The sequence below is a fragment of the Gastrolobium bilobum genome, unplaced genomic scaffold (genome assembly GCF_033153095.1).
Source record: "Gastrolobium bilobum isolate Gb01-03AN ecotype WA unplaced genomic scaffold, APGP_CSIRO_Gbil_v1 utg35275, whole genome shotgun sequence".
In the NCBI taxonomy this organism is placed as follows: Eukaryota; Viridiplantae; Streptophyta; class Magnoliopsida; order Fabales; family Fabaceae; genus Gastrolobium; species Gastrolobium bilobum.
The window spans coordinates 175,260-194,066 of record NW_026897206.1 but is presented as its reverse complement, the minus strand read 5'-3'; the positions used below and the strand labels follow the sequence as shown (position 1 = coordinate 194,066).

The 18,807-nt window shown below is 36.7% G+C and overlaps 1 protein-coding gene across 1 annotated transcript; it reads right to left on the bottom strand.

Annotated features, from left to right (window-relative positions):
* Positions 1 to 913: 913 nt before the first annotated feature.
* Positions 914 to 17,076, bottom strand: LOC133304888 (glycerophosphodiester phosphodiesterase GDPDL3-like). Its single transcript, XM_061504965.1, has 9 exons — positions 16,959 to 17,076; positions 15,778 to 16,074; positions 14,263 to 14,369; positions 13,677 to 14,178; positions 12,608 to 12,646; positions 12,177 to 12,461; positions 11,675 to 11,820; positions 6,226 to 6,709; positions 914 to 1,215 (listed from the first exon to the last, which is right to left on the bottom strand). Exons 1-9 carry the CDS (start codon positions 17,074 to 17,076, stop codon positions 914 to 916), a joined length of 2,280 nt encoding a protein of 759 aa, XP_061360949.1.
* Positions 17,077 to 18,807: the final 1,731 nt, after the last annotated feature.

Genomic DNA, 18,807 nt, shown 5'->3' with positions numbered 1-18,807 from the left:
TTATTTGATTACTTAAGCTTATTTAAATTTACACTTTGCATACTATTTGCTTGTATTGATTTTTATTCTCTTAGTCTTGCTTGTGTATAAATCATATTAATTCAAGAAAATCTTTTTCAAGAAAGAAAGTGAGGCATTTTGCGAAAATATTTTTAAAACTCAATTCACCCCCTCTTGAGTTTGAGGCCACTTGTCCAACACTTATATTGTATTACTGCTTTTGAACTTATATTGCACATGTAAGTGAGCTTGGGGTGGAGAGATCCTTAAGGACCCCTTGTCTTAATGAGATTTTTGTTTAGAGATCTCACCCCATGTTTGGGGCACATTTTCAGGTTCAGGTACCTCAAGGGCTGATACCTCGGGCGGCAGGAGGCCGGAGCTTAGTTGACTGTTTATGCATGTTTATGCTGATCTGCTTGGATGCCGATTTATGTTTTATTTGTCTTTATATTGTTATATGACTTGAGACTTTGTTGGGCTTTGTTGCCTTATTTGGTGAGCATGGGGGTTAAATTATTTTGCCAATTTCTAATTCCTAGTTTAAAATAATTACATTGTGCATTATACATCATTTAAATGATCTATTTCAAACTATCTTTTATAATGTCTTTGAAACTTACTATTCAGTACGTTTGAATTCAAAAAATAGCTTGTCGAGTTACCATTTGAATTACAATTTAATAATCATGACCAGAATAGTTCATAGAGTTAACCAAGGACAGATTGGTGAAGCGGGAATGGACATACCTAGCTACAACAGTTAAGGGAAATAATTTACAGCTGCAAGTAAAAAATCTGGATTATTCATGTACTTAATCCAGAAAGGGATGGGAAAATAGAAGGCTAAAGTCAGCATAACCAACCCTTTTTTCAATATATATATATATATATATATATAAGTCTATATCACTCAGTGCAGAAGAGAAGCTACAAGCACAGCCAGAATGGACAAGAAGAAGCAGACAGTGACCTTAGCCTGGGCATTTCCTGGTGGTTGTGTCTCAGGCACAGTTCCAGCAACAGGGCTAGAAGATGAGGCTGTTTTAGAAACAGGAGGCAAAGGTGGTTCTATCACTTCAGATTCAGTCAAGGGAGGGGCTGGAGCCTCAGCTGGTGGCACCTGATTTTTAGGTATGATAGGTAAAAGACCACCAATTGGAGGAAGTTTCATGTAAGGAGGTGTGTCCTCACCCAAATTTAAGCATCTGTTCCCTGCATTAGGATGAGGAACATTCATATTAGTAAACAGATGTGAGACTTCATTGTAAAGCTGAATAAGACATGAAAAGAAAACAAAATTTGCTATAAAATATACCCAGTAAAAAACATGGGCAACCTTTGCTCAACAAGTAACTGAAACAATTTAAATTTTTCTACAAGATCTTAAAGACGCATCTTGAAGATGGTGACTTGTTCAAGATGAAAACACCAATGTGTAGAAAATCAGAATCCAAACATGTTTCCGTTTTTATTTCCTATTAATTAGGATTGATTTTGATTGATTAGGATTGATTGTGATTGATTAGAATTGATTGTGATTAGGATTGGTTAGTCATCGCTTAGTCATCGCTTAGTCATTCTTAGCGATTTTTTCTTGTATAAATACTCACTCATGTAAATTATTCAATATCAATATACAGAAACTTCTTTTCAATATGGTATCAAGAGCGGGTTCGTTCCTACCCTGATTCAAATCTGAAATAACCATCCAACACTTCCATCACCGTCAAACACCTCCTAAACACCTCCTTGAATCTGTCCAACACAGAAACCTAGTCTACTGACCTCCGATCAAGAAAGTGAGGTGACCATTCGACTCAGAAGGATCCGACGAGTCGACCGCCGCTGGACCCATCGCCGTCAACCGCCGCACGCGCGGCCAGTTTCCGGCGCGTGAGCTCCACGCGCCGCCTTCCCAACGTCTTTTTCTGCCGCGACTTGCACAGACCTTCTCGCCGGCTTCTCCCCTTCCTGTTCCAGAGGTCATATCAAAAATTTACAAAACTTGATTTTTCATCAACGGTCAACCCTTCTCTTTCTATTCATGGCTTCCTCAAAACACTCTTCCTCTTACTCTGATGGTGTCTTTCTTAGCAAGACTAAGTTTGAACAACTTCAGAGACTTTTGACTCAACCTCCTAAGGCCACTAGTCATGTGGTCCAGCAAGGGACAACTTTCCATGTTGATAGTCAAAATCATTGGATCCTTGATTCTGGAGCCTCTGATCATATGACAGGTAATCTTGGCTTGTTTTGTTCATACACTCCATATTCTGAACCTTCTCGGGTCAAGATCGCCGATGGCAGTTTTTCCCAGATTGCGGGACACGGAACCATTAAACTTTCTGAGCTGATTACTTTGACATCAGTTCTTTATGTTCCTTCTCTGACTTGTAATCTCATTTCTATTAGCAAGCTCACCTCTGAGTTGCATTGCTTTGCTAAATTCTTTCCACATGGTTGTGTTTTTCAGGAACAGGACTCGGAGAGGATGATTGGCAGTGCTAGAGAGGATGGTGGACTTTACTACTTTGAGGAGGATGTGACTCATGAAGCTGTTTTCGTAGAAAAAAAACTCTATGTTTCCTTTTGATTCATGTAATGATGTTATGATGTGGCATCGTAGGCTAGGCCATCCAAATTTTATTTATCTTCAGAAGTTGTTGCCAAACTTATTTATTCATAAAAGTCCAAGTTTGTTTTCTTGTGATATTTGTCAACTTGCCAAGCATACTCGTGCTCATTATCCTTCTAAAGTTCACCGTGACTCTTCCCCATTTTCCTTAATTCATAGTGACATATGGGGTCCAGCCCGTGTTAAAAATATTTCAGGTACTCGATGGTTCATTACCTTCATTGATGACCATTCTCGAGTCTGTTGGGTGTATCTTCTAAAGGATAAGTCTGATGCTGCATCCGTGTTTAAAAAATTTCATGCCATGGTTCAAACTCAATTCCAAGTTGCTATACAAATTCTTCGTACAGATAATGGCAAAGAGTATTTTAACTCTATTCTTGGAGAATATCTTTCCCAACATGGCATCCTTCACCAAAGCTTGTGTCCTGACACACCCCAACAAAACGGAGTTGCGGAAAGAAAAAACCGACATCTCCTTGAAGTTGCTCGGGCTCTTATGTTTACCACGAGTGTTCCTAAATATCTTTGGGGAGAGGCAGTTCTCACTGCCTCGTATCTGATAAATCGAATGTCATCTCGCATTCTGAAATTTCAGTCTCCTCTTTCTAGTCTTGTTCGTATCTTCCCTTCCTTCCGAGGTGTCTCCTCCTTACCTCTCAAGTTATTTGGTTGCGTTGCATTTGTCCATATTCCCTCCCATCAACGGTCTAAGCTTGATCCTAAGTCTCTCCAGTGTGTCTTTATTGGTTATTCTCCTACTCAACGTGGCTATAAATGTTATTCACCCTCTCTTCGTAAGGTCTTTGTCTCTATGGATGTCACTTTTTTCTGAAAATGACCCTTTCTTCCCCTCGACTTCTCTTCAGGGGGAGATAGGAGTAGATGATGATCAGTCATGGGAACCTACTGATGCCACGGTATTACCTCTAATTTTGGAAACAGGGGGAGCTACAGAATCCTCACCATCAGGAGCCTCCTCAAAATGGGGACAAGTTTATAGCAGGCGAAAGACTCCTCAAAGTGTGAATAACCCAGAGCCTCTACACTGCCAGGATTCTGAACCATGTTCTAGTTCTAGCACCCCAATACTTGAGTGTCATGGTGAAAATGATCTACACTTGCCCATTGCTCTCAGAAAAGGTACTCGATCTTGTACTACTCATCCTATTTCTAATCATATTTCATATGGAAAGTTGTCCCCAGGGTTTCGTGCTTTCAATACTATGTTGGATAGTACAAAGATACCGAGAAATATACATGAGGCTCTCAATGATCAAAAATGGAGGGATGCTGTCTTTGAAGAAATGAATGCTTTAAAAAGAAATGGAACTTGGGAGATAGTGACCCTACCCAAAGGAAAACAGGCAGTAGGATGCAAATGGGTGTTTACAATAAAATTCAATGCAGATAATAGCATCAACAGATACAAGGCAAGATTGGTTGCAAAGGGTTTCACTCAGACTCATGGGATAGATTATCATGAGACTTTTGCTCCGGTTGCTAAAGTCAATACCATCCGAGTTCTCTTATCTCTTGCTGCCAATCTAGATTGGCCTCTGCAACAGTTAGATGTGAAGAATGCATTCCTAAATGGTGACTTACATGAAGAAGTCTATATGGATCCTCCACCTGGTTTTGAAAAGGGAAATGGATCAGTGTGTAAACTAAAAAAGTCTCTATATGGATTAAAACAGTCTCCCAGAGAATGGTTCGACAAATTCACACAAGCAGTCAAAAGAAGAGGCTTCATTCAAGCACAAACTGATCATACTCTCTTCCACAAACACTCTAAGGATTGTAAAATTGCTATTCTTATTGTATACGTAGATGATATAATTCTTACAGGTGATGATATTGAGGAATTGAACACCTTGAAGAAATTTCTAGCAGCTCAATTTGAACTCAAAGACCTTGGCACTCTCAAATATTTCCTTGGTATGGAAGTTGCTAGGAGCAAAACAGGCATCACTCTAACACAAAAAAAATATGTTCTAGATCTTTTGTTGGAAACAGGAATGTTAGGGTGTAAACCTGCTGAGACACCTGTGGAACCAAATACCAAGTTAGGTATTGAAGATGGGAATGAGGTGGATAAAGAACAATATCAGCGATTGGTTGGTAAACTAATCTACTTATCTCATACGCGTCCTGACATTGCCTTTGCGGTGAGTATGATTAGTCAATTCATGCACTCACCCAAGGAGAAGCATCTTAGTGCAGTCTATAGGGTGCTTAGATACCTCAAGAATACTCCAGGAAGAGGATTATTCTTTAAAAAGGGGTATAAAAGGACAATTGAAATCTACACTGATGCAGATTGGGCAGGCTCATCAGTAGACAGGAGATCTACCTCAGGCTATTGCACCTATGTGTGGGGAAATCTTGTTACTTGGAGAAGCAAAAAACAAACAGTGGTTGCAAGAAGTAGTGCTGAAGCAGAATTTCGAGCTTTATCTCATGGAGTTTGTGAAGGAATCTGGTTGAGAAGACTTCTTCAAGAGTTGAAGATTTCATATTCCCTACCAATAAAACTATATTGTGACAACAAGGCAGCTGTTAGCATTGCTCAAAATCATGTGCATCATGATCGAACAAAGCACGTGGAAGTTGATCGTCACTTCATCAAAGAAAAATTAGATGATGGAAGTGTGCGTTTGATATATGTTCCAACCAAAGAGCAAACGGCAGATATCCTTACCAAGGGCCTACACCGTCCAGCATTCGAAGACTTGATTGGCAAGTTGGGAATGATCAATATTTACCTCCCAACTTGAGGGGGAGTGTAGAAAATCAGAATCCAAACATGTTTCCGTTTTGATTTCCTATTAATTAGGATTGATTTTGATTGATTAGGATTGATTGTGATTGATTAGAATTGATTGTGATTAGGATTGATTAGTCATCGCTTAGTCATTCTTAGCGATTTTTTCTTGTATAAATACTCACTCATGTAAATTATTCAATATCAATATACAGAAACTTCTTTTCAATACAATGTTAGAGCTAAGCTCTAAAAGAGGAGAAAATTCTCAAGATTAAGGGATCTAACAGAGAGAAGAAAATCAAGAGAAGGAAGGAAACAATTCAAGATTCATGATTCATTCCATTTCTATGCTTTATGTTTATTTATACACACAATAATTCTACACCTTCCTAACAATCATGTAACTCCTCTAGTAATAAACTCTAACTTCTAACAGCACCCCTAATATTAACTCCCATGCACAAAGTTCCTCAACTTGCAAGAGTAGGGTAAGAATCGATTGTACGCATTTTTATCATTGCAAATTTGCAAAGAGACTGTTTCCTTGACTCGAACCTGGGAATGTCGCAAGGAGCAATCTTACCTCCGTAAAAAACATGACAGAAAAGAAAACGAAAGGAGAAAAGTAATCGACTGTTTGTTATATGGTTATGCCAATAGCAATGATGAGGGAAGATTTACTACATGAAAATAAAGTAAGGAAAGGAGTTGGAAGTAAAAAGTGCCTATAGTGATTAAACAGAATATATCAAAACCAAATAATGCCAAAATTGTACATGTAAATGCAGGAGCAATAAACAAAGGTTTTGCATGCACTTACGTCTGTATCTGTTAGCTGTTTTTGGGAAATCTGTGATGATTCCGTCAATTTTTTGGTCATTAACAAATGTGTTGATCTCCACTGTTGCATCTGCATAGAAATCATATGTCTGAGATACAAACTCATTGCTGAAGGTTTCTACGTAAACAGACAGATTAGAAGATTTGAGCTTTGACACAGTGTTTGTAGGGGCAGTCAGGAAGGAAATTTCAACAGCATATACAGACTTCTTGTCAACAACCACAGAATCAGCTACCCTTTTGATATCCTTAACAGCTGAATCTAAAACATCACCAACTATCTCGTCAATCTTGTAGACAAGCTCATAATTGGTTTTCTCCTTAAACTTCAGTAGTACAGAGCTATTAGTGGATTGAATCATAACTTTTTGAGACCCTGGTTTATCATAACCTTCTTTGGTCAAAGTATCAATGACTGCATCAGTCACACTTAAGCTTTGCTTCTCTGCTAGATAGGCGGCATGCTGACAAGAGTAGAAAACAACACGATGTTAACAAAAAATGAAAGAAACTAAATTAGTAGAAACTCGGCTTTTCATCCATTGACATGTTACCAACACAATTATAATGCATCCTAATAAAATAGAAACAACATAATTCATTCTCTCTCTTTTTTTCTTTGTTCCTGGTGATTTAAGAGACCCCTAATGGGATCTAGGTAGGGAATGGGGAGTGGGGGGATAGAATTCTCCACCTCGAACACCACAGCCTCCTTGTGACCAAGTGATGTGCTACTAGGCCTCAAGGCCATATACTTCATAATTATTTCTTTGCTTGAAATAATTCAGGGGAACAGAGTAATTGGTGAAGAAATATTAAATGCAAAACTCATAGGGAGGGGGTGTTCGGGCTGGTATGTCATATTTGCTCTCTAAGTAGAGAACCAAAAGGTGAGAAGACAATCTTAAATTATACTGCTGAATTTAGTCATGCTAGACATCAGGAGGAATATTTGGCTAACAAATTTATGTGTTGTAAATATTAATATTATTTATTTATTTATTATTTGTTGTATTGGGCTTAGCCCATTAGGTCAAGTATTCTCTATAAATAGAGAACCTTTGTACAAAGTATTTACACAATTCTATAATATATCAGAATACCTTTTTCAAGTTGGTATCAGAGCTCTCGATTCTGAAGGTTCTGCTTCCGCAAATCACCATCTTTAAAAACCAACCCTATTTGTCTCTCGCCGCCACAAAGCCGCCGTCGGAAAAAAAATTCGAGGGACCTTTTGGACCGTGAGGACCCCTGTTTCACTCTGTTTTCTTAGATCTATCATTCTACGGAGGTTTCTTTTTCATCAGACGACCGGAAAAGCTCAAAAAAAAAAAAAAACGCGGCACTGTTCACCAAAAAAATAAAAAAAAATTCTACTTTTTTTTTTTTGTCTCCTCTCCATGGATCAGCTTAAACCCATTATTGATAATATGTGTAAGCCATATGACCGTTCTTTGATCTTATCTGGTAAGAACACACGTTCTACATCTCTTCTTGCTTTTTGCACTGATTTTAAAACCTCATGGATTTTGGATTCTGGTGCAATTGATCATATGGCTTGTCGTACTGAGTTGTTTTGTTCTTATCATCCTACTGTTGGTAGTCATACTATATCCGTAGCTGATGGATCCCATAAATCAGTTATTGGTTCTGGTAACATTCAAATTCAACCTTCCTTGTTTCTTAAGAATGTCCTTTATGTTCCTCAGCTTTCTACTAATCTTATCTCCACTCAAAAACTTACAACTGATTTGAATTGTTCTATTACATTTTTTCCTTCTCATTGTGTTATTCAGGATCTTACCACGAAGAAGACAATTGGAGTTGCTAATGAACAGGATGGGTTGTATCATCTCCTTCCAAACCATGCTAGCAAAAATCAGTTATTAATGACACGTCATCCTTCTACTGCAGAGTCTATCATTTGACTCCATCACAAGCGTCTGGGGCATCCACCATTTAGTCTTTTGAAGTCTATGTTCCCCTCTCTGTTTCTCAATAAGTCGGTTGAGACCTTTCATTGTGATGTTTGTGAATTTGCAAAACACCATCGAGTGTCATTTCCTTCTAGCACTATTAAAAGCAAGGAACCTTTTTCTCTTATCCATTCTGATGTTTGAGGCCCTTCTAAAGTGCACAGTGTTTCAGGTGCAAGGTGGTTTGTTTCTTTTATTGACGATTGTACTCGGGTAACATGGATATACTTGATGAAAGACAAGTCTGAAGTACCAGAGATATTTATTCGGTTTCATCACATGGTTGAGACTCAGTTTGGTAAAGGTATTAAAAGACTCAGATCTGATAATGGTACTGAGTACGTCAATCAACGCCTGTCACAATTCATTTCAGACAGAGGTATGATTCATGAGCTCACATGTGTTGATACCCCTCAACAAAACGGGGTTGCTGAAAGGAAAAATCGTCACCTTCTTGAAGTTGCTAGAGCACTACTTTTCCAGACATCTGTTCCTAGTTCTTATTGGGGAGAAGCAGTGTTAGCTGCAACTTTTTTGATCAACCGTTTACCTTCACGGGTCCTTAACAATATCAGTCCTATTCATTCCATGACTTCCTTCTTTCCTTCTGTTCCCATATTGCAGAGCCTTCCACCAAGAGTGTTTGGATGTGTTTCCTTTGTCCATGTTCATAAACAACATCGGAGTAAGTTGGATCCTAGGGCTCTTAAGTGTGTCTTCCTTCGTTATACCCCTTATAAAAAAAGGTACAAGTGTTATCATCCACCAAGTCGGAAATTTTTTGTTTCTATGGATGTCACCTTTCAAGAATCTGAATCTTATTTCCTGGGTCCTCATCGTCAGGGGGAGAACAGTTCTTCAGAAGACTCGTCCCCTTCCTTCTTTGAGCCTGGATCAGTCTTCTCTCTACCTAGTGTATCTGCTCCTGGTGTGTCAAAACCTTCAAATACACCTGAGATACGGAAAATTTTGACACCTAAATTGGTATATCAGAGGAGGAAACAACTCATATTGTCTCACCAACAACTTCAATCGTCTGAACCACTGGTAAGTCCTGAATCTTCTGTTTCTTCTGAGTCTCCTGTTTCTCCTGAATCTCATATTTCTGATCATGATGTTAATACTTCTGATGAGTTACCCATTAATGTTGATTCTGATGATTTGCCCATTGCTCTTAGAAAAGGAAAAAGATCTTGTCACAAGAAAAATTGTTCCTCATGTCCCTCTTGTACTCAATACCCTATCTCCCACTTTGTTTCCTCTGCTAATCTTTCTGTGCAGCACAAAAGCTTTGTTTCAGCACTAGATTCTATTGCAATTCCAAAATCAGTACATGAAGCCTTGAAAGATGAGAATTGGGCTCAAGCCATGCAAGAGGAGATGAATGCGTTGGAGAAAAATAAAACATGGAAGGTTATTGATAGACCCAACGAAAAGAAAGCAGTAGGGTGCAGATGGGTTTATGCTCTGAAATATAATTCTGATGGCACTCTTGAGAGATACAAGGCTCGATTAGTCGCCAAAGGTTACAACTCAGTTTTTCCTCATTGTTCTAGATCTGTCTGTGGTTCTTTGTGGGTCTCACTTTCGGCGCGTTTCTTCTTGATTGGTTATCTTTTGCCTCTGTTTGCTTGGTTCTATGAATTTTCTATTTTTTATTTTAATGGCAGGTGCGTCCCCTGATCACTCAGAGATTAACTCTCCTCTTCCTCCTGCCGAAACTTTCTCGGGTATCATCTCCACTAATGTTGGGCCCATTACCTCTTCCAAACTTAAGGGTTCTGATAACTACAAGAATCGGGCCATCTCTATTCATGTCTGGTTCTTTGGACAGAGGCATAGGCATCATCTCACTGTTCAATCTACTGAAATCCCTAAGGCTGAGAAATATGATTGGGAAAGGATTGATAATCAACTTCTGAGTATTCTTTGGCAGTCTATTGATCCAATTGTTTTGGACATTTTCTATTCTTTTCAGACATGCTATGATGTATGGGAGAAAACCAAACACCTCTACACTAATGATATCCAACAGCTCTACTCTGTCATGTCTCAACTTACGAATTTGCGCAAATCATCTAATATTCAGATGGAAACATATATTGCCAAAAGTCGATCGTTGATACAGGCGTACATGGACATGTTGCCTTACTCTTCTGATGTTTCTGCATATCGAAAACAGGTGGAACGTCTCTTTATGGTTACCACTCTTTTTGGTCTTCCCGAGGAGTATGATTGTTGTCCATGACACTATCTTGACTAGTGGAGCTCCAAGTCTATCATTAACCTACCAACGCCTCTTGAATCTCAACAAGAAACCAATTCCTTCTCTTGATCCATCTTCTATTGTTAATTTCACTGCTCTTGTTTCCCGCACTAGCACTCGTGGGAACAGTGGTCGTGATCGTGGCTGGGGCCCGGGCGGATGTGGTCAAAGACCTCGTTGTAATTATTGTTAGCAACTTGGTCATTTTGAAGATCGTTGTTACACAAAGTATCCTCACCCGCATCATCTGGTTCAGTCTCTCTCTCACCTGCGGACTATGCTGCACTCTAGACTCTTCTCATGAAGGCTTCCCCTCAGTCTCAGCCCTCCGCTCCAGATACTGGTAACCCCGTTGCTTGTGTCTCTCATTCTACATCACTTGGTCCTTGGATATTTGACTCAGGTGCTACCGATCATCTCTGTGGTACTAAGGAACTCTTTACATCTCTTATTTATTCTGATCATTTACCTTCAATTTCCTTTGCTAATGGAACTAAAGCCTCAGTTCATGAGATTGGACAAGCTCCGACCTCTACTTTGACCCTGATATCTGTCTATTACATTCCTGGCATCCCTTATAACTTAATTTCTATTAGTAAATTGGTCCACTCTCTCACTTGCACTATTACTTTCTCTAACAATTCTGTTTCTGTGTAGGATCTACGTACAGGGAAGACGATTGAAGTGGGTCGTGAGTCACGGGGGCTTTACTATCTGGTTATGCCTCGTCCTTCAGTGGCATGGTCTCTCACAGAATCTCCACAACTTATCCATAGTTGTTTCGGTCATCCAAGTCTTTCAAAATTGCAGAAGATGGTTTCTCTTTTATCCGATCTTCAGTCTTTAGATTGTTTGTCCTGTCAGCAACGGAAGCACACATGCTCCTCCTTTGCCAGTCGAGTTAATAAACGAGTTGATACTCCTTTTTCTCTTATTCATACAGATATTTAAGGTCCGTACTTAGCAGAATTTTAAACAATGTAATGTTTTATTTGTTTAGTATTTGATATTTATTTTATCGACAACAAAAATAATGAGAATCCATATCTGCATTTAATGCTAGTCACATCTAGTTCCGAAACTCTGTTCTCATTTTTCTCCATTTCATTAAAACATTACATGTTCACATAATCTACAGCTAATGGAACAAATTGTAGACAGAAATAACAGGCAGAAGCAGAACACACCTCGATGATGATCATGACACCTGATAGGGAAGTATGACTTTTTGTCAAGTTCAAGAAATCTGACAATGTTAAAAATTTGACGTTCCTGTTATATTCTGGGTTCCTATACATGCTGTATTGAGAAGCATAAGGGTTCAACATTGAGGCTGCAGGGAAAATGAAGAAAAATAAAAACATAGATGTCAAATATTTGTCACGAGAATTGCCTTTTCAGTATCTAAAAATAACTTCGTATGAGTCACAGCAGGGTTCTATGTGCCTCTATCAGGTCCATATCCAGCCTAGCATGTCTTTTATGAGATGGATGTAATACAATACAAAAGATTTCCAAAACAAAAACATCAAAATAATTATGATAATATCTGTAAGTAAAATTGATTATCCTGGAAAGTGAAGTGGTAAAGTCATTTTTTCCCAATTATTCTGATCGTATGATAGGTCTTGTCTAGACAATCTGAATGCAAATAGGGAAATGCTGAAAATATTGGACTATTTAACTTACGGGTCAAGTGTTTTATATCATCCCATGCCAAGTTGAATGTAAATATGCCACTGCCAGATTTGATCTCTGGGATAGTTGTGTCAAGTTTGATGAAACTTGATTTGACGACTGTTGTGCTTTCTTTAAGATCAATGGAGCTTAGGCAAAATGGTATTCCATCCTTTGACATTTGAACAGGACAGTCAAGAACATCTGCACCATCTGATATAGCCTTTTCATATGCTGAGTCAGTACAGGCGGGATAATCTCCGCTTGCTCCATATTTTGAGATGACCAAAGTGTTAACTGAAACATGAACAAAATAAAAGTATGAGGTCAACAATGATGCAATCTATGCTAGCATAAAAGTTATACAATGAATCAACCATGGGAAGACTAATGAACAAGATGAGAATACATATTCATAAGAGGATATCAAAGCAGTGATGTACCTTTCTTTGGAGCATTGGCGCCTATGAGAGCAAAGCAGCCTGCATTACAAGAAGAAAATTCGATATCTGTTTAAAAAGAGAGGAGAGGAGAGGAAGGAGGGGGGGGGGGGGGGGGGGGACTGTTTACTCATGCATACAAATAATCTAAGGTTTGTCAGGTTAGGAATGTTCAGTTACATAGAAACCACATGCAACTAAAATCAAGTGCATACATCTACTAAGAAAAACAAGTACATACTTAATTTTAGAAGATGCAGAAGCATAGTATAAAATCAAGACAGAAAATTTCATTTTGGAAAGATAATAGCACACAATGCTTAGAGGAAAAAAAAATCTTTATTTGCATTAATTGAGTAAAGAAAATAAACATCAAATTGATTTTTACGACGGTCGCTTAAAGTACATAGCTGGAATCTGCCTAAAGAAGGAGTCTAGTCCAAACTGGACTTCTCTTAAAAGGTGGAAGCATAAAAAAGGAGCTGGTGGGTGGTTGGCTAAACCTAAAATGGCCTTTTTGAAACATTATGTGCAAGGACTAGCACCAGCATTAGGACATGAAATCCTATAGGTGATATTCAATCTAAATTCTACCAGTGTCATTTCTTTGATGAAGAATTGCATATGGTATAACTATCTGAGTGGCATCCTCATGGAAATGCTGATATTTCATTACTCAGATTTGATAATAAAGATAAACTAGACAGATAGATCAATATCACGGCAGACTGATCTTTGAATTCCAGTATTATACATAATTAGGTATGGTGATTCACACCATAAATCCTTGCTTAAAAGATACATGGGCAATAAAAAAATTGATAAAAGTGCGTGCAAAGGCAGGAGAGACACATTTAAGGTGACTCACCAAAATGCGGTAAGCACAAGGCCAGAAACACACTAGTAACATTAAATTTAAGGGATCATAGCTGCTTCAGTTCCATTCCAATGTATACAAATGCAATATCTCAGTAGAAAAAAATTATAACAAGTGAACAAGATTTTGATGCGTTCAAAAGCCATTATATTTGTGGAAGGCCATTCTGACAAAATGGAGAAAGATATAACTTACCTAGAGCTTCAGACGCTGTTAGGGGAAAGTCAGACAACACACCATCAACAGAGAAGTATCCGTTGTCAATGAAATGGAGGTACTCGGCAAGAGGGTCATAACTGTAATTATAGCTAAATAGAAAATCATTCCCAAAATCTGACGCAAAGACTTCCAGCCCCACTTTGTGTGCATCCGAGACCAAAGAGGTATGCGGTAGCAGATAAAGATTTGTGTCTACAGGCCATATGTATCCTTTGGGAACAAGAATTCCTGAAGCAAATGTCTTGATAAATGTTAACTTTTTTAAGAGGGAACCATAAGTCTCATTGGTTGATGGGTCTATTTCATCATGTCCCAGAAACCTGAAGACCAGTTTCGTTGTTCTCAGGTTGAGCTTAGTTCTTATACTTCTTAGGAAACCAGCTTCAGGAGATGAGATATAATTGACATTTACTCTTCTAGAAACAGAAAGTATGAAGTTTCTCATACTTAAATTATGTTGTGCATAGAATGCGTCATGCTGCAAAATATCAGATAAAACAACAGTTAGTTCAAGAAAAACTAGAAGACTGGATTAAGAAAATGGATTATGCTTTCCATTTACCTGAATATTCAACCACAAGCCTAATTTTTCTTTAACTAAGCCATCGACGGTAAGAATATCAAACATGCCATCAAATTTGTTAGTTCGAGACAGTACTCCCCGAATCACTATTCAGTAACCAAAAATTGTCAGTAATACACACACACACACACACACACATATAATCAAAGCTCAAAAGCTAGCAAAAACACAGAAAATTAACATCAACTGATCTATAAAACATAGATATCACCAGTGTAACACTTTACAGTATGTAAGCAATTATTGACCAGGATATTACCTTTATTAACTTGTTTTGGAGAACAGGGTACAAGATCTCAATTTGTCATTAAAGATTGCACAAGTGGTTTTGGAACAGAACTGTCCAAAGATCAGGTATTGTCCCATTATCATTGACATTACCCATGTCCCATAACAAAGGTGTAATGAGAAGATATGTGTGTGTATATATATATATACACACACATAAGTTGAAGTCTCCAAAAAGTGCCAATTACAATCTCCAGCTAGTATAAATAATTCACTCCCAAAATAATCTATTCCTATGGGAAACTTGTTGGTTGTTAATGTACAAGTTGCAAGAAGAGTTAATTATCAAAATGACAACTATCAATTTAATAGTAAAGCTTGATATCAAATAGAAGAAATAAGGACTGACTTAATAATCCATTCTTAAGGTTAGCTTGATATCAAATAAAAGAAAAAAGGACTGACTTAATATAGCAGGATACCATAACTTGTTTGTTGTAAAGCTCATAGTTGCTTGGGAATAACCTTTGATGCATTCAGCAAAGGGTCAGATGAAACATGGACTTAAGGACAGCAGAACTAACAAAATAAGGTCTAAATTAAATGTCAGACTGATTTTATGTTCTATTTTCCTTAAATTGGAAGGAATAATAGTGTTGAAACTTAAGAGGCATATTTTGTTACAGTTTCTTCCACTCTTACATTGGCAGAATCTCGATAGTTTGATAATGTAATAACCAAGTACCCTGTTTAGGCCTTCCTGTTTAGCTTATCTGGTGTTTTGTTTGGATATTAACTGCAAGTTTTCAAAACTAAGGCACCAAGTTTTTCCCCTTTGGGGTCTCAAGTTCAGACTTGTTCCAACCTCTAAGTGGTGTACTGGAATATTTAAGAGTTTGAAAGTGGAAATAGAATACTCTAGTTCCTGAATGTATGTGGCACTGTCTTCTAGGTTCTGAAGCCCAAGAATCGTAGTTGTAAACCACCAGGTTTTCTTCCTAAATGTTTTCTTCTCCCCTCCCTTCCTCCAATCCTCTTAACAAGAATTACAAACCTAATCTACAGTGCTTGTTACAGACAACTTCTAAAATTATCATAAAACATAAATTCCTAAGTGTTAGATGTAATAAAGGCCAACAAATCTATCAATAGATCCTACATGAGGTAAAAGACCTAACATCAGTTAAAAAATAAAAAGGAAGAAAAGAATCAGTTAGTCTATCAAATAGTGAAAGCATGTGAGAATAAAAGTACATCTGAACTTACAGAACACATTGGATAGCTCCTTCAGGGTGTAATCCACAGAAATATACCCGCGGGTTGTTACACCATTAACTGAGTAACTCTTACTATTATTTCCATAAATGCCTTCAGCAATGTCAGTACAATTTTCAAGCTTGATATCTGGCAAGCAAATCCCAGCACCATCTTTAGTTAATTGCACATCACACCATAAAATGAGATCTTTTGAACCAGTTATTTTTGCAAGATTAAAGGCATCTGAACTGGAATCAGGAAATATCCCTGAAAACCCACCATGTGCTATAACCAATGGTGGTTTTCCTGCAAAAGAATTGTACCAGTAAGTTTCATGACACAGAGTACAGAGTAGAAGTTTCTCCTTAAAAAAAAAAAAGGAGAGCGCAGAAGTCATTCAAGTTCATGGTAAATACTATTCACAATGTCTTCTTAAATTCTATATGACAAAAAAAAAAAAAAAACTTTATGATCTTAATAATATCTAGAGTTGAATTCAGTTGTTGTTTGGGCTTCATCTCTCCAGTTTTACTAAACAAAAGGTTTGAATTTCTTAAATTCACAAACAGACCATTAATTTCCCCTAACAACTTACGATGAAATGAACTTACAATTTTTTATTTTTTTTTTCTGATTTACCTTCCTTTTTTTATTTATTCATAACATTGTTGTCATTAATTTACATAATCTATACAAAAAGGGTTTAAAATCTTGATTTTTAAAACAGTTCCTTTAAAAAAAAAAAAAAAACTAACCTTAAAGAAAATTTGCCACATGCTTTCAAAGTTTCCATTTATCACATGCAAAAATAGATTAATCCATTTCTGATGACAACTCAACAAAACCAAGTTCAAAAATTTAAAACTTCAAATTATTTTCCAGGCACCACAACAGAGTACACTACCGCACCTCAATTCTCAGTTTCATATACATTTCCCTTTCCACCAACAAAAGTTCAATCAAAGTTTGCATGCAAGAAAATCACAGATCCTCCGTTTGATATCTGAACATAGATCAACACCTACACCACTCGAGTAAGCTAAGGTAAGCTTAAAACAACACAAACACGTCGATGTTCACCTTATTCTCTCGTTGCATTTTCTCAGCAAGAAATACAAAAAATGAATGAACTCCGCAAGAGAGAAACGAAAACATCAGAAAAAGAAACCGTAGTGAAACAAGACACAAACCTCCGAGAGTGTTCCAAGTGGTTCTGTTTGATCCCTTAGCAGAGACCAGAGCTAACACCGAGTGAAGAAGAAGAAGAAGAAGAGGAAGAGCACGGAAAACAGCGCGTGGCTCCCACATTCCGGCGAAGTTTCAATTCCCGGTCGCCGGAGCAAAACGCGTGAGTTCCTGAGTTGATATCAGGTAATAGAGAGAATACAGAGATAGAGAAGTAATATACTAATATGTCTATTCAGACAACCTTTTCAGGTAACCTTCTTTTTCTTTATATATATATAGACATACATTTATTTTAGAAAAAATAAAAAGTTAGTCCCAGAAAAACAAAGTAGGTTGGTACAAATGAAAAGGACTAATCTATTTTATTATCATATTTAATTTTGAGATTTTTGTGTATAAAAAACACATTGTTGGGATCAGTGTTAGTTATAATAGTTGCTAAGTAATAAATATCATGTCCACTATTTCCTAAATGATTATTCTTTCATCAAATTAATCGGTCACTAATGTTAATACATATTTGATTAAAATATATAGGGTTATATTTATCTAATTTTGAATAAAATAAACAAATTTTCTATACACAAAAAAATGGTGGGTCCCTTCTTTTTTTCTGTCTCCTCTTACTTGTGAATTCCACATTTAATTTTATTTCTACAACATGAAATAATTATTTTTCTACGACATAAAAATATTATTTACCACATATATAATCAAGATTACAAAGAGCTCCCGCGTAATAAGTGTGGTTAGAGATTACGTTTGAGAGCATATGGTGGTAGCTTAGTTGGTGCATGGGAAGCTAAGCAGGTGAGGGTAAGAGCACGTGTTCGAATCTTCTCAGTACCACCTTTGGGAGGGATTTAAAACTTTAATTCTGGACTCGCCCAGAATCGGATTAATTGCGAAGCAATGAACCGATTGAAATATTTAAAAAAAAAAAAAAATTACGTTTGAGTATTTTGGAGCGCCTTTTAAAAAAATTAATTTTTATATCTTGTTTATTTTAAAAGTGTTTTTTTTACAAAAGTTAAAATTATTTAAATTTTTAAAAAAATATTGATTTCTTGAAAAAAAATATTGACTTTTGACTTCTAAAATTTTTAACTTCTAAAAAAATAGACTTTTAATTTTTTGTGTGACTTCTTTTTTTTTTTTTTGTAAAACAGGCATCCAAAGGAATTTAGAGTCCGTTTGTTTCGCCTTATCAAAAAAGTAACTTTTATCTCTTCTTTATTTTAGAAGTGTTTTTTACAAAAGTTAAAGTGATTTATATTTTTATAAAAATATTTAATTTTTGAAAAAAAAGTATTTGACTTTTGAATTATGCTTTTTTTAGAAGTTAAAATTTTTAGCTTCTAAAAAAAATAAATTTTTGACTTTTTGTGATTTCTGTTTTTTTTTTTTAAAGCATACATCCAAAAGAAGAAAAAAATTCATCCAAACGAACTCTTAGAGTAAAAAGTACTTTTTTTTTTTTTTTAGAAAAGATATTCATCCAAACGGCCCTTTACTCTCTGTTTGGATAGCAGGAGGATTTTTTTATTTTTTTTTCCTTTGAGATTCTGAGCTGTCTTCAATTTATGAAAATGTTTTTATTAGGTATTTAAAAAATTCAATCAAGTGATAAGATTTTGGGTTCAAGTCCCTCGAATGTAAAAACTTCCTTTTGCGAGAAGTAATCTTATAATGATATAAATATTTTTACCTCGAATATATTTATTTTCGGTTGGAAAATACATATGATTTATAAAAATTAAAATTAATCAGGTTCATTTTCATTCTTGAATGGTTCAATTTGAAATCACGCACAACTTTCAATATGGATACTCTCATGTTTTGTTTCCAATC

What these genes read in the sequence shown, in the direction of transcription:
- LOC133304888 (XM_061504965.1), bottom strand. Translation starts at nt 17,076, where the DNA reads ATGTGGGAGCCACGCGCTGTTTTCCGTGCTCTTCCTCTTCTTCTTCTT. An exon ending in CACTTGGAACACTCTCGGAG is followed by an intron (nt 16,075 to 16,958) that starts GTTTGTGTCTTG and finishes ATTCTTTTGCAG; the next exon opens with GAAAACCACCATTGGTTATA. An exon ending in GTGTCATGATCATCATCGAG is followed by an intron (nt 6,710 to 11,674) that starts GTGTGTTCTGCT and finishes TACTCTTGTCAG; the next exon opens with CATGCCGCCTATCTAGCAGA.